At 38.3% G+C, this 15,820-nt stretch overlaps 1 protein-coding gene across 1 annotated transcript; it reads right to left on the minus strand.

Annotated features, from left to right (window-relative positions):
* Positions 1-3,848: 3,848 nt before the first annotated feature.
* Positions 3,849-5,710, minus strand: zgc:111983 (uncharacterized protein LOC550501 homolog). Its single transcript, XM_041784056.1, has 5 exons — positions 5,670-5,710; positions 4,473-4,593; positions 4,314-4,376; positions 4,136-4,201; positions 3,849-4,045 (listed from the first exon to the last, which is right to left on the minus strand). Exons 3-5 carry the CDS (start codon positions 4,368-4,370, stop codon positions 3,860-3,862), a joined length of 309 nt encoding a protein of 102 aa, XP_041639990.1. The 5' UTR covers positions 4,371-4,376; positions 4,473-4,593; positions 5,670-5,710; the 3' UTR covers positions 3,849-3,859.
* Positions 5,711-15,820: the final 10,110 nt, after the last annotated feature.

The following is a 15,820-nucleotide window of genomic DNA, read 5'->3' on the forward strand; positions in this document are numbered from 1 at the left end:
GAGCATGATTCATCTCTGACATATTCATCTCTAAATTCAGATGGAGGTGGTGCACAGCTTACTGACAGCTTACTGTATTAAATTCAGGGATTTGGTTGGGCTGTGACAGATTTTGGGATTTAAGAGCTTTGTGCAGACGGGAAGTATATCTTAAAGCCTTAATATCTAATTTTCTTTTGTCATTCTTGTCATTTTCTTTACTGTTGTTGTTTTTTAGACACACTGTGCAAGGCAAGTATTATTTTTTTTATTACTTTAAATGCCATAACGCCCAACAAAGATTGGTAGGTTTGACAGCTGCAAAGTGATAAATAATTGAAAATGTTGTGTGTACCCTTAGTAGTTAATCACATTTTGCAATCACTACTTAGTCGGCTATTTAAAATGCAGCTGAAATGTGTAGAACTTTGTTACAAGAATTACTGTGTGGGTGAAAAATGTCAGATTGGTGAGGTTATTAAGGCTACATTAGCAGTGGGAGCACCACCAGACTTTGGTCATCTTTGCAGGCTAACATCCACCTAATTGTATTGAATCTGATTGATATGCTTTCTTAAATAATGTCCAAAGACATATATATGTGCATATATATATACCGCTGAAAAATGTTTAATATCTCTTGTGCAGTAACTCATCTCTTCCCTTTACAATAACTATAATTTACCTATGCATTAAATCACAGCGCTATAACTTTTATTTATCTATTCATTCACAGTCACTGCACTTTGAGTCTCTACTTATTCTTTTATTCACTGCACAATGCAAAAAGACAGAATGATGTGTAAACTGTGAATAAAAGCAATGCAATGATTTACAAATCTCATAAACCCACATTTTATACACAGTAGGACAGTAACAACATATCAGATGTTGAAAATAAGACATTTTACCATTTTATCATTTTGAATTGGATGGCAGTAACGTAAATAAAAAGTAGGGACAGGGCCATGTTTACCATTGTGTAGCATCCCCTCCTCTTGTAACATCCTGGAAGTGAGGAGACCAGATGCTAAAGTTGTAGGAGGGGAATGTTGTCCCATCTTGTATAATGTAGGATTCTAGCTGCTCAAAAGTCCTGGGTCTTCTTTGCTGATTTTTTTATTCTATGATGCATCAAATGTTTTCTATTGTTAAAGATCTAGACTGCAGACTGACCAGCTCAGTACCCAGACTCTTATACTGTGAAGCCATGCAGTTGGGATGGATGCCGTGGTTTAGCATTGTCTAGTTAAAATATGCAAGGCCTTCAATGAAAGAGACTTCTGGATGGAGAACTATGTTCCCGAGTCTGTGAAGTGATTTCCAGCACAGAATCATGCCTGTTTTTAATGCAGTGCTGCCTGAGGGCCTGAATTTTTTCCAGATTCTCTGAATCTTTTGATATTATACACTATAGATGGTGGGCTATTCAACATCTTTTACAATTTTACATTTAGGAACATTTTCTTTTCTGAAATTGTTCTACATTTCTTAGCACAGCTTTTTGCAGATTAGTGAACCTCTGCTCATTTCATTTCTGAGAAACTCTGCCTTTCTAAAATGCTCCTTGTATACCCAGTCATGTTACCGATCTGTTGCCAATTAACTCTTAGGAATGATAAGCAGTTTCTTTTCTTCTCTGTTTAGTTATTGTTTTAGACTGGTTTTCATGTGGGAAATGAACAGTGGGTTAAGCTGTGAGAAAATGTCTATGGATTTTCCAGTAGTCTTGAATGCACCATGCCAGCAGTGGGTGCAAAGCTGCTACTGTGTCACCTTGAAAAGACGTCACAAGACTCGGGTAGACGGCTAGGCCAGGGTGGATGGAGTCCAAGTGATGGAGTCAGAGTTGACCAGAGGATACACAAAAAAAAAGAAAAGAAAAGAAGGACAATATCTCAAGCGATGAAAGATAATCAATGGCAAATGAAGAGTCAATTGTCCGTATTATTGTGATTACACGCACAGATGCAGTATTCAAAGACCTGTATTAGATGGGAAAGTTTGTTAAGGCAAACTGGGAAAATTAAATCAGTGAGAATACGCAGAGGAGGACTGGTTGTCATTGAATCATCAAATGTTTGTAAAAATGGCAGCTAAGCAAAACTTTGAAGATTGGTGTGTACAAGCTATTTCCCACTCGGAAAATAGGTAAGGAAGAAAAGTGTGCCATTGTTGGTGGATGTAGACTCTTTTCTGAAAGTCCAAGTTGTGTGAAGCCTTAAAACTGACAAGATTTTGAAAAGGGAGACAGAGAGGAAACCAAATCAATGTGCCTGTCTTTTGAAGAGGAATTGCCTGAGAGAGTTTTCCTTATTTATGTTTTTTACAGAGTCACGCCATTTGATAAAGCTCCCCTACAATGCTTTTGTTGTCAGGTGTAAAGACATGTTGCTGCAGTGCAAAAAATGTGTTGAAAATGATTGTCATGGAGAATATGATGTTGGCAAGGAACAGTCTACACTGCAAAGAAAACCATTTTACAAGATCTGTAGAGTGTCCCGTTAGAGGACACAGGGAAGGCAAACTGTAAGATCAGAGCAGAAACATTTTGAAATCGTGAAAAATGAGGCAGTAGAATATCCTCTCTGATGGTGTGGGTGTGTCTGTTGAGCTGAAGCCATGCCCACTCACGAGAAATAAGATCCTCTTAAATTTAGAAATGTTTCTGATCAGAGCAGCTGCCTGGCTCTGTGCCACAGTTGAGACAGAAGTTGGGGATTGAATTTACTGTTTTCAGGTACAAATGTTTCCGTTACGATACTGTGGCTGAACAGTGAACAAAAACAGCATGTATCTGACTGTTAATTTCCAGTTAAGGCAGTGACATCGGCAAACAACAGACTGTATTGAGATCAACTGCGCTGACTTTTTTTTATCATTGTAGCATCAGAGGGGTAGGGTAGTTTCCCATCAAGACTGGTGATGTCATGGGCTCAGATATTTGCCCTGCCCAAATTAAACCAAGCCAGGAAAGAGGTGAACAACTTTCTAACGGCCTAAACCAAAAAAATCAGCCACACATAGAGCTCAGTGTTTTCACATGTTTACAACAACCTTATTCCAACATATCTAGGTGTTAAGACACAAATTTTAGTTTTCACTTTACAGGGACTTTAAGCATGTTGCTGTGAAGAATACAGCGATAAATGGCCTTGCTTCACCTTTTATTTCTGCTCGGTTTGAAAAAGGGACCAGTGCAATATTGATGGATCAATCTGCTCGGGATTAAATAAATGGTACCTACACTAGCTTGCTTGCTCTGCTTTATAAGACATTATGGTACAAGTTTTGATATGGCAGAGGGACCAATGAGTGAAGCTGTGCACGAAAAAAAACAAATTAGGTCAACAGTGTGGGAGCATTTCAGGAACACCAACAATGAGCAGGGTGTTAGTCTGGACTGTAGATCTCCTGTCTGCAAAACCTGCCAGAGTACAAGCTGTGAGAGGAAGCAGCTTTCACCACAAATTTATTTACGATTCCTCCAACTTAATTAATAACTGTTCAGTTATCAGATAGTAGTTTTCAAATGCTGGGACTGATTTCATTTTCTGTCGATGCTTTGTGAAATGATAGGACCATGTGACTCGTGGAGGTGTTGGAGAGAACTGAATATGCTCATGTTGTCCAACTATAACAGTGTCATACCTCCCCAACAAAACTCCATCAGTGTTTCACAGAGAGATGGGTAGAAAAACACACAGAAGTCCCACTTTTTGCATTCATCAAGTTTATTAAAGATAAGCTACAGGTAGTAAAGTTATTTTAATCCACATGCAGTGGTATAATGTAAACATGGCAGACTGGCACACAGAAACCGACAACAAAAATCAGCATCATTTAGCTGCGGCTGCGTTCACTCTCCAGTCTCTGGTGTTTAAGCAGTGGTGGCTACAGTAGAGGTGGTAGTAGCAGATGTAGTAGTTGTAGGAGCTACCGTGGTTGTAGTAGCTGCTGTTGTGGTTGTGGTGGCAAGTTGTTGTAGGAGGGTTAACAAGAACTGAAGGAGCAGCTGATTCTGTGCATTTGTGTTGGTAGTAGTGGTAGTAGTGGTAGCAGTAGCCTGGATGGTACCAAGACAAAAAAAATATTGACACATGTTAAGCAGTGCAGACTCAACTGAGCTGAACCATAACTGACACTGAGTACTCACCTCATTAGAGTTGGAGTCAGAGCTAGATGAAGAATCAGACCGAGCAACACGTCGGTGCTCCACGCCCTGTAACAAATCCACAGATTTCATGTTTGATATCTACTTTATTGTACTATTTAAATAACAGGTATGGTATAACCATACTAGAACTCTTGATTTAATATGTTTTCAAACTCACAGGAAGAGCCAGAGTGATGCTCAGGAGGAGTCCCAGCACAAACAGTACCTTCAGCATGGTTACCTGTTCAAGAGAAAACAGTCAGGTACTGCCCCTGACTTCTACCAGTAGCAGCAAAATCACACAGAAAATCCTGTAACTAAACATCCAGAAAATTACCTCCAGATATAGCTTCCCAAAGCAGAGAGAGTAGATGTTGGTTCAGGAGGTAGTAGTGTTGATCTGAATGTGCAGCTCTCTTTTATACAGCTACAGGAGCGGATGTCAGCTCATTAACTCACTGAAATTTGGGGAAATTATTAGGAAATCTTACAGCTTTGTATTTCAAGGTGTGGTTGGTCTCATTAAAGCCATTGATCCATACCTAGACTGATTTATCTTTTTTGTTGTTAGCAGTTTACACCAGAAAACACTAGCAACAGTCCATTGGGAAGGCAAACACTCCATAACAGTGTGAAAACAATGTTTCTCACCGCAGGTATGGAGGTCCAGGGATTTAACTGCCTTACTGTTCTGACGTTTAGTCTTAGATTATCAGAAAACAAATAGCAACATGGAAATATCTGGTTTTAGGATTCAAATCAAGTGGTTTAGTGGTGAACCACATTATAGGCAACACCCAAGAAGCTTTGTAGTGCATCATTTGCACTGTTTTAGGAAATATCTTGCCACATTCTGCCCTCAGTCAAATTAGTATGTTTGTCTATCTTTGAAAAGGTCTCAGGAGTTATGAAATGTTGGATAAAAGTAATAGTAGCAGCTTATTTCAGTAAAAACACAAGCCAGAGTCCAAAGGCAGAACATCTATTTTTGTTATAATAGGAAAACAAAGTCTCTGACCAGTTTTATTCACGTTTAGTGTCTTTGTCAGCTCTTGAGTATTTACAAATCAGAAAACCATCAGTTTTAATGATACACATGTTAATATCTAGTCCAGTGGTTCCCAACCTTTTCCAACTCAGGGCCCACTTTTAAGTTTCAAAAATTTTCGTGGCCCTCCTCTGACCCCATATCCTGATACACAATATATATATCACGATATTTTGAAATGGCCTCTCAGCAGCTGTATTAAATTCAGCCCCAAATGGCACTAGTTTGGTGATAAAAATAGACCGTTCTATTGGATTTTTAATAAAATTATATGCAAAAAGTAAAAATCAATATAAAGTCAAATTTAGCTGTTTTATTTTGAAAAGGACTTCATTCAATCTTTCACTAAAAAAATCAAAAATACATAAATCATGAAATACTCTGTCTTTTACAGTACGGAAAGTCCTGAAATGTTTTCTGTGTTATGTTTACTATTGATGATTATAAAATGATTATTTTCCTCATTAAGGGTGAAGCAAAACTCACCAATTATGTATGAAGACCAAAACCCTGCAGTCTAGTCCTCCATTCAGACACAGCTGTGATTATATTAGTCCGCTATCTGTGCTGATGGACGCTGGAGCAGTTTCTGACAAGTTCATGAGATGAGAGCATCTTTAGACCTTATTCATGAAGCTCTCCTGTGTGATCATGGGGGAAAAGCTTGTCTAGAGGCAGGAACATTTTAACTTCTCGTTGTCGGTGTTTTGAACTGTAAGGCTGAGATAAGTCTCCGTTGTTGTGGAGAAGTGGATCACATTTTTCTGCTGCTGGACGTCTTCTCTCTGGCATGTACAACTCTGGCAGGGAGTTTTCAGCAAAATGTTTGCACCCAGGCAAATCTCGTATTCTGGGTTAAGTGTCTTTAAGAGATTTTTAAAATCCTGGCTTTTCAACAACACTGGACTCATGTCTTTAGTGACGTGTTGTGTTACTCCCGTCGTTATCTCTGAGTCATCTTGCGGCGTATTTGAACGAATACCGCGTGAGTTCGACCTCTTCCTTTTCAAAGTTGAATGACTGCTCAACGCTGCAGATCCAGCGCTGTTTCTGTCTCAAAAGTCAGCTAACTCCCCGCTAACTAGCCGCGGCTGCTGTGTTTACCTTCCTCTCCCTTGCTTCTCGCCGCTGATCCGCATGTGCAAAGGATTTTTCTGAATGGGCGCAGGCGCAGGAGGTAGAGTGAGCTCTCTGCTGTGAGAGATGCATTCAGGGACAATGTGAGAAGTGAAATTCAGGCGAGAAATGCACGCTCGCGGCTCAAAACTTCCACATAATTTATACTCGAAAATTTGTGATATAGTCATTTTAATGACACGCTACATTCACAGACCAAGGGTGTACAGGTAGCACCAGAATCTATTTGCGGCGGGCCTAATTTATTTGTGGCGGTCCGCCACAAATAAATGAATGTATGGGAAACACTGCCATATAATGCGTTCTCAGAGCACTTTTTTAAATTGAAGATTGAACATAAAGGACTGAACTGAATACAGGAGAAACATGTTGGAAGCCCCACAGTTGCTAACACAGCATCTGTAACATGTTGCAACACCGTCAGTATTACAGTTTTCAAGAAGCTGTCAACACAATAACAACAAAAGTTCCTGTCTCTCCTTAGCTTGTCACATGTCTAATACTTGAAGGAAAAACAAAACAAAATAATGAAAAGAATATTTGAACATTTCTAATATCCTTTTAAATGTAACTGAGTTTCAACAATAAAACACTATTTTGGAAATGATTTGGCGGCCCACTTGCAATACCTCTGTGGCCCTCCAGGAGGCCGTGGCCCACGGGTTGGGAATCACTGCTATAATACTTACATGGTATTTTACACTAACCCTCTTACCCTACCCCTCATAATATTGTGGTAATTCTCTGGTAATTAGGTGGTGTTTTAATTTCTAAGAAATAAGATGATAATTTTCCAAATTAATTTCTTTATAATTCCCAGACGATTTCTTTATTTTGGCCCACTAAAATAAAGTGAGTCATTTTTAGGGTTAGGGGGTTTGAGTGGTGAGGTAAAATACCAGGTAATTACCAGAGAAGGCCAAAATTTCTTGATAATTATTTCATAATTAATAGGTAAATACTTCATAAACTACAATTTCCTCTACTACTTGGTAAAATGCTAACATATAACTAGGTGATTACCAGCTCATTACTGAGTAATTACTTGATAATTACACTTATTGCTTTTACATTACTAGGTCATTAGGGCTCAATAGAATAAAATTACCAAATGGGCCTACAGTCAAATACAGTAATTTGAATATTACACCATAAAATATTTTGTAAGAGACTGAAATGTTGACTATTCTAGCTTTGTGAAGTATTCAGTTTGAAAGTTGTTATTATCAATAATGTGTTCATTGTTTTTAGAGCCAGTACAGGTCGACTCATTATTGAGACAGATTCTAATGCCAGTACCATCAATCAATAAAGTTTGTAAGATTGAACTTTTACAGGTAGCATGTCATTTTTACACTTTGTATAACACCTACTTTGACCAAACTACATTATCCCATAAAAGACATTTCTGTAAAGTATTTTTATAGTTTGTGTTCTAAAGTCTGATACATAGTATGGACAGAATTTGTTTTACTTTGGATATAATTGACTTAACTTCACATTATCTACCATATTAGCTGAAACACCGATTAAGAAATTTACAAAGTTTTTGTCAGGATTCAAAAATCCATTGGAATACTAGGGCTATTATTTCAGGGATTGTTAAAATAAAACTGGACACCTAAATTGGTCTGAAATCACCTTTGGGTTGAATTTAGTCCTCAATTCAAAAAAAGGTGTTAGCTGCAAGATTTTTCAGCTTTAAAAACCTTAATCAATGAGCATATCTGTGGTCTCAGTCTGCTCCTGGACCCCATTATAGACTAGTGGGATCTGCTGTTGTTCTCTAGATTTTAGTTGAACCATCGATGAATAACACATAGGGTGCTGTCAGAATTGCAGCTGGTGGCACCACTGGGTGTTGATATTAACTATCCATCAAAAATGTTCCTTGTTAAACAGCTTTCAACATCATCAAAATTTCTCACATTTAAATTAGTAAGGAAAAACATGTATGGTTCATTGTTTCATTCATCAAGTTTATTCAGCAGAAGCTACAGAGAGCAAAAGGATTTTAAACCACATATACCAATGTCAGAAATCGATGCCGTTCAGCTGTGGCTGCATTCACTCTCCAATCTCTGGTGTTTAAGCAGGGGTGATGGCTGCGGTGGTAGAAGCAGATGTAGTAGTTGTAGGAGCTGCAGTAGTTGTAGGAGCTGCAGTAGTTGTAGTAGCTGCAGTAGTTGTGGTGGCAAGTTGTTGTAGGAGGGTTAGCAAAAGCTGAAGGAGCTGTTCGTTTGAGAGGGAAGAAGTGGTAGTAGTAGCAGCAGTGGTGGTAGTGGTAGTGGCAGCCTGGATGGTGCAAAGAAAAAGTTATTACCACATATTGAGCAGTGCAGACTCTTCTGAGCTGAACCATAACTGAGTACTCACCTCATCAGAGCCGGAGCCAGAGTTAGATGAAGAATCAGACCGAGCAACACGTCTGTGCTCCACGCCCTGTAAAAAATCCACAGATTTCAAGAGTGATTCCTGCTGTATTTCACTGTTTCAATAACAGTAATAGAATCAGCTCATTAGAGTGCTGGATTTTATATTGAATATGATGTTAGACTTACAGGAAGAGCCAGAGTGACGCTCAGGAGGAATCCAAGCACAAACAGTACCTTCAGCATGGTTACAGTGATCACACCTGTTCAAGAGAAAACAGTCAGATCTCGCTCCAGTAGCAGCAAATGAACATTTCCAGCAAGCTCATACAGAAAATCCAGCAACAAATATTCAGACCATTACCTTCAAGTCCTCTACTTCAGTGAGAGTGTGGATGTTGGTCCAGGAGGTTGTAGTGTTGATTTGAAAGTGGAGCTTTCTTTTATACACCTACAGGAGCAGATGTCAGCTTGTAAGCAAACAGTAATATTGGGAAATTATTAAGAAATTCTCCACCTCCGCAATTAAAGGTGTGGTACTTATCAAAGACAGAAGCATGCCTAGACTGAATTATATGTAGCAGTTTGTTAACTTTTAATATCATAAAACAGTGCAAAAACAATAACAGTGCAAAAACAATCTTTCTTACCTCTGTTATTTTGGTCTGGTATTTTAACAGTTCCCTTTCTCTCCTTATTTTCAGTCAGGGGTTTTAGGATCAGACCTTAAGGGCTGCTCAGCTCTTCATCACATTGAAGTGATGTGCAAGCTCTGAATCTTCCTGCTAAACCAATAAGTACATGAATATAAAAATGTATATATTTCCCCATAACCGTACATCTACTCATTGATGAGCCATGTTTGACCCCATAAAATCAACAAAGTTTTGCACAAGTTCTACGCGGTGTGCTACTACTACTACTACTTCAGCAGTAAGTTATGCCAGTCCTTTTACTAGTACTGATAAGTTAAGAGGGCCTAAATATATGCATCTCAGAAATTAAAAGTGAAATATTTAAGACTTTTTGTTATAAGCTTGATGATTACAACTCACAGCTCATGAAATTTAAAAAGCACTTTCTCAAAGTGTTAGGATATTGTGGGAAAGTCTGATTTGCAGAGGATTCCTGAGCCTTCATTCTCTCACTCTGGTCTAGTTCACACAACTGCAATCATGAGGAGGACTGCTGACTTGTCAAATGTCCAGAGGGCAATCATTGACAAAATTCACAAGGAGGGTAAGCCACAGATGGTCACTGCTGAAAGGACAGGCTGTTCTCAGAGGCCATATTAAAACATGTTCATGAAAAGTGGACCAGAGGGAGGAAGTGTGGTTAAAAAAGGAGCACCATCAAGGGGGATTCAGAGGACTGTCAAACAAAGGAGATTCAAGAACTTAGGGAAGCTTCACAAGGAGTGGACCAAGGCTGGACTCAGTGGATCAAGAGCCACAATCACACAGAGACGTGACCAGGAAAAGGACTACAAGTGTTGTGCTCTTAGTGTCGAGTCAATTCTGAACCACAGACAACGTAATAAGAGTCTCACCAGAGCTAAGGAGAAAAAGAGCTGGTCCAAAGTCCTGTTTTCAGATGAAAGTCAATTTTGAATTTCATTTGGAAAGCAAGGTCCCAGAGTCTGGAGGAAGATCAGAGAGGCCCAGAATCCAAGGATTTTGGAATCCCACAGTCAGTGATGGCTATGGGGTGTCATGTCATCTGCTGCTGTTGCTCCACTCCGCTTTATCAAGTCCAGAGTCAACGCTGTCAGCCGTCTACCAGGAGACTTTAGAGCACTTCATGCTTCTATCTGCTGAGAGGCTTTATGAAGGTGATTTTCTTTTTCCTGCCCACAGTGAAGCCAGAACCAGAAACTGATTTACAGCTTTCAGGTCAGCCTACCTGCCTGACCTGAAAGCCACAGAGAATCTCAGGAAACGCCAAGAGGAAGGTGAGTGACACCAGATTCAGCTAAACAGATGAGCTGAAGGCTGCCATCAGAGCACCCTGGGCCTCATAAAATCCCAGCAGTGCCACAGACTAATTCGCTCCATTCTGCATCACATAGAGGAAGTAATTTGTGCAAAATGAGCCCCAGCCAAATACTGAGTGCATAAATGGACATAATGATGATGCTGGGATTTTGTAGTATTTGCGATAGTAGATTTTTTTTTTTGTGAGCTGTAATCATCAAGATTAAAACAAATGTCTTGAAATATTCTGATTTTTTGAGATTCACCTGTATTTTCTTCCCATAACTTCACTTTTTATAATTGACTTGTGAGTTTTCTGCCATGTATTATGAAAGGGATGATTTTTTATCGGCATGCTAAAATGAAATATTCTTTTGCTTTAGTGTTTTGCTTACTAAAATGTAAAATTAAAACCTTGGCAAAAATGATGCCTGTTTTTATACATATGGTGGGTCACTATAATTATTTTTGGGATGCTCCAGTAATCTTAAAATGGTCTCAAGTCTCTAAAAATTGTTAAATGACTAACTTGGGAATTCCCAGTCTTACAATTTTCAAATCAAGTGACTCAGTGGCAGCCAGATTACAGGCAAACACTGCATATGTTTGAGGAAATGATTTGCCAATTTCTGCCTATCCAACCAGATTTGTGGACTCTTTGCAAAGGTCTTAAGAGTTATGAAATGTTGCATTAAAGTATTATTAATCATCGTCATCAGCCGTCACTGCTTTTGTTCTGAAAAGGGATCAGATTTGACTGGAAAGACATTAACCAACATTGTATTAAGTAACTGGTGTCTGCAAATGTGGGTTCAATTAATGTGGGCTGTTTTGAGAAACATGTGGTGTGACTCAGTGTCAAAGGTCTGTTATAAGTATTGATGTGTGACGGAGCACACACATACTAACTAACACAGTACAGCAGGTGAGTGTTAGATGCTTAACAGTGAGTGACTCACTATTTGAAGCGTCTGATCTGATTTAAACCGCACATTTATCATGATTTATTTGCAGTAATAATGTCATTTCTTTCCCCAGATTTCTCAGGAACAATGCAGCTCTTGTGTTTTGCAGCTTTGCTTCTGTCAGCAGTGACCGCCCAGGTGAGTTTTCTGTTTTACAGGAAAATGTGAATTTTCTTTAAAAGTAACTTTAAACTGAAACAAAAATCTTCTGACTGATGGTTTAAAGGGGTCATTTTTTACTGTTTTTTTACTAACTGGTGAGCTTTTCAGGTGACCTCAGAGGGTGAAGAGTTTAATCCTATAGATGGGTTTGACTTGTTTGATGAAGAATCTCAGGTAAGAGTGACGTCATTAGAAAACACACAGATCCAAAGCTATATTTTTCCTGCCTTGTTTACTTATTTTTGTCATTCACTCATTCTTTTCACATGGTTGTGTTAAGGATGTGGTTACTGAAGCCCCTGACATTCCAGAGATGGCTGAACGAAGGGTACGTATTATTACAAATATTAAAGTCATGAGTTAAATATGATGACAACACAATTCCAGTGAGTGGAAAAAAATCTACCCTTTTGTTACAAGTTCCATTTTTATTTATTCTTTATTTAACTAGGACAGAAAAAAACTTGTTGAGGTCAAAAATCACTTGCAGCAGCACAGTCAAATGACGAAGTTACAGACAAACAATGAGCATACAAATAAAATCTCAAAAAGCATTGACAAGGACAAGCGAAAAAGCAAGTTATTGCAGAAGTGACACTTGATTTACATTCTGATTCATATAAAGACAATATGACAGATTGATTGGCACTTTCAATGCAGAGATATTGAGATGAGATTCTGCTACCGGTGGCAATCCCATAGCTCCAGAGTCTGGGACTGAACTCCAAGTTGACAACACTGGTCCCACAGAACGGGGTTTATCAGAGTCTATCTCCAGAATTTGGACGTGGAGAGGATTGATTGCAAACAGCCTTTAATGTTAAGCTGATCACAATATGATTGTCTTTTAACTAACAGCGTATAGTGAAGTTTAGGCAACAACTTTTCGCATTGACTTACAGGGAAAACAAATGGAAGTTCTTCTCTAGATATCAGCCTGTCTTTAAAGTTTGCTTCAGGCTATTAGAGTAGATTATTATCATGTATGAACAGATGACTGAATCTGTGCTCCTCACAGCGCCCTGGCTCCCGACCTTTTGGACCTGGGCATGGATTCGGCAAGCCTAACTGTCTGGTACGTTTACATTGAAATGTACTGAGACTGAAAAGAATTCTAATTATGATATGTCCACACTGGATGTCTGTTGTTTATGTTTTTTATCCTGAAAACCTGTCTGATGTCTACTTTGGAAACTTTACAAAACCCCAGCTAAGCCTTTTTGCAACATTGATCACACACTGACTGTTTTATTGTTTGTTTCAGAAGCCCGTCCTGACATTCAAAGTAGGTGTACTGTCCTCTCTCAACTCAAATTATGACACTTAAGATTCACTTTAACAGTAAGATCAAAGTTTGATTTCTTTGTATCTTTTCTAATTTTTTTTTTTTTCAGGTTGACAACGTGACATTTCAGGTAAGATCACATTAAAGATCATTAAACATCATGTGTTTTAAAAGTTCATATGCGGCAAAACAAAGCAGTGAACATCATTTTTTCTTTCATCTACAGAATACCACCGATGTACAGCTGAAGGAGGTAACTGAGTCATTTCTAGCAGGCTGAACCTGCTCATGAAATATTACAACCTCAGTGACCGTCTCTGTAAAATCCATGCAGGGGGCGAGCAAGTTTCTGCTGAGAAATGTAAGTGACAGAATTTTATAACCATAATATCATTGTTGAGATATTTTCATAATCAGTCAGTACTAACGACTGGACCACGACTGGAAAAAGGTTTAATTGTTCATTAGTCCTTGTCAGTCAATTTACAAAAAAAATCTCATTTATTATAAGCTGTGGGATTAATTAATTGCATTTAATCACTTATCAATTGAAGAAAATGCATTTCCAGCAGATTTAAAGATTACAGTAATAAAACTACTAGAAAGGACATGCTTCTGAAAGGCATCCGAACTTTCTAACAGCTTCTGAAAAGGAGAAGTTGAGACCAGACTGTCCACTCACTTGTCAATATGGGACGGTGTTAATCTGTCCTTATCCATAACCTGATACGCCAGATGGATTCGTTTTACCTGGAAAACCTCTCATACACAGCGTTTGGAAAAAGGCAGAGGCTTTGAAAAAATCCTCAGAGGGTGATTGGATGAAAGTTCTGTCTGTCACATCTTACGGGCCAATCAGAGCAACAAAACACGTGACGTAGCCGCTACTGAGGAGTAAATTCATTGAGAACTGCATAATGTGAACCAGGGCGACTGTGGACGTCAGTACACGACTTTTGTCATTTTTGAAAAGAAAACAACTCAGTGCTGTGCTTTGTTCTTTTAATGAAGAAATGTGGTCAAGTTCTGATAAAACTTGTGCTTCAGCAACATCCACACTAATCTCTTCCGCCATGATTGCACCGGCCTCTCGTTGCTGTTTGCTTACATCACGACTAAGCCGCGCCCGAAAGTACTGCCCCTTGTTGTTGATTGGTCCTGTCCCTTTCTAACTGGACCCAAACCGTTCAGACGGGAGCTTTGCAAGATGGATTCACCAGTGAGAAACATGGAAACAGTGGTATCCATCTGCTTTGTAAGGTTATCATATCCATAAATTTATAAAAAATTAAGAGCATAGAGAATATTTACGTTCTTCTATTGAAGCAACCAGTTGTGTGAAGGCATCAGATTAATCAGCATATATGTTTAAATCGCATTTGTCCCAACAGTGATCAATTAATCAGATTAATCAAAGGAATTGACACCACCAATTTTATGTGTGTTATTTTTATTACAATGAATGCTACTATTTTTGGTCACAAACACCTTGAATAAGACAATTTCTTTCACATCAACTGAGATTTTAAAGAAACTGAGCTTGCAGTGATTATAATAGAGTATTAAAGTTTGTCTGGTTTTCTCATTTTTACAGCGAGGAAGACACAGGCGTCAGATGGTAAACTGGTCAAAATTTGTGTTTTTTTTTCACTCGTATGAGTTGCAGGTGGTTTACCTTGATTTAATTTTGATTTTATTGTACAGCCTCATTGTAATTTTCTGTTAATCTCCTGGATTTCAGCAATATGTGAAGCTTGTCTACAACAGCACTTTGCCGGTAATCTCCTCACTCACTACAGGATAAAGAAATTGTCTGTTAAGTGTATTATTTATGGTTTTTGTAAGTATTTCTTCAATGATAACTTTATGTCTTTTCTATTTAAAGAATCAAGTCTCCATTGAGTTTGGAGTTTTCAAACGTGTAAGTAAAGACAGACTTTTAGCTTTTTTCTATAATGCTTAGAGTTAAAATCTCACATTGTTGCTCTTCGTTTATTCTTTTATGAAATATTTACCCATGTTTTTTTGTTGCTTTTACTTGCAGTGGTTAAGATCTCAGGTCATTTACTAGTTTTTGTTTAAATCTATTGCACACACTCTTCTGAATTAGCCTAATAGCATAAGTTTAATACTTAAGTTGTATTTACAAGACTGCACTTGGGTTGAACTGCAACATCTTTCTTATTTTCCAGGAGGAAAGAGGAGATGGAAAGACAGAGAAGAGAGGAGATGGAAAGACAGAGAAGAGAGGAGATGGAAATAGTGTCAACTAACACCTCTGAGGTGAGTAAGACAATGCTGTAATTCAGTTTAAAGACACATGAAGGACTTTGCTGACAGCTGCTGACAACTTTGCTTATCTCCTACTCTTTCAGGAAGAAACCATCAGCTCTGAGTTTAATCTACAGAGTTAATTAAAAAGATGATGGTTTTCTTTTGATACATGTGATACATTCCTTAAAATCAAGCCTTTAATTCGGGATTTTCCTGTTAAAAAGCACAATTCCTGTGTACCAAAATAAAAGCTTTAAAAAAGGACTTTGTCAGAGCTGTTTATTTGACATGATGTGATAGTGGGGCTAACATTCCTGAAACAAGTCAGGCAGTTTCAATGCAACATGCAAAATAAACAAATACAAAAATTTTAATCAAGCAGGATGTCATATTACAGAATATTTTGCAGAAAAATGAACATGTGTGGCCAAAAACAAATCCTGTAGGTGTGAAAACTCAAAGATGACAT

Source organism: Cheilinus undulatus, linkage group 4 (assembly GCF_018320785.1).
Source record: "Cheilinus undulatus linkage group 4, ASM1832078v1, whole genome shotgun sequence".
NCBI classification, from domain to species: domain Eukaryota; kingdom Metazoa; phylum Chordata; class Actinopteri; order Labriformes; family Labridae; genus Cheilinus; species Cheilinus undulatus.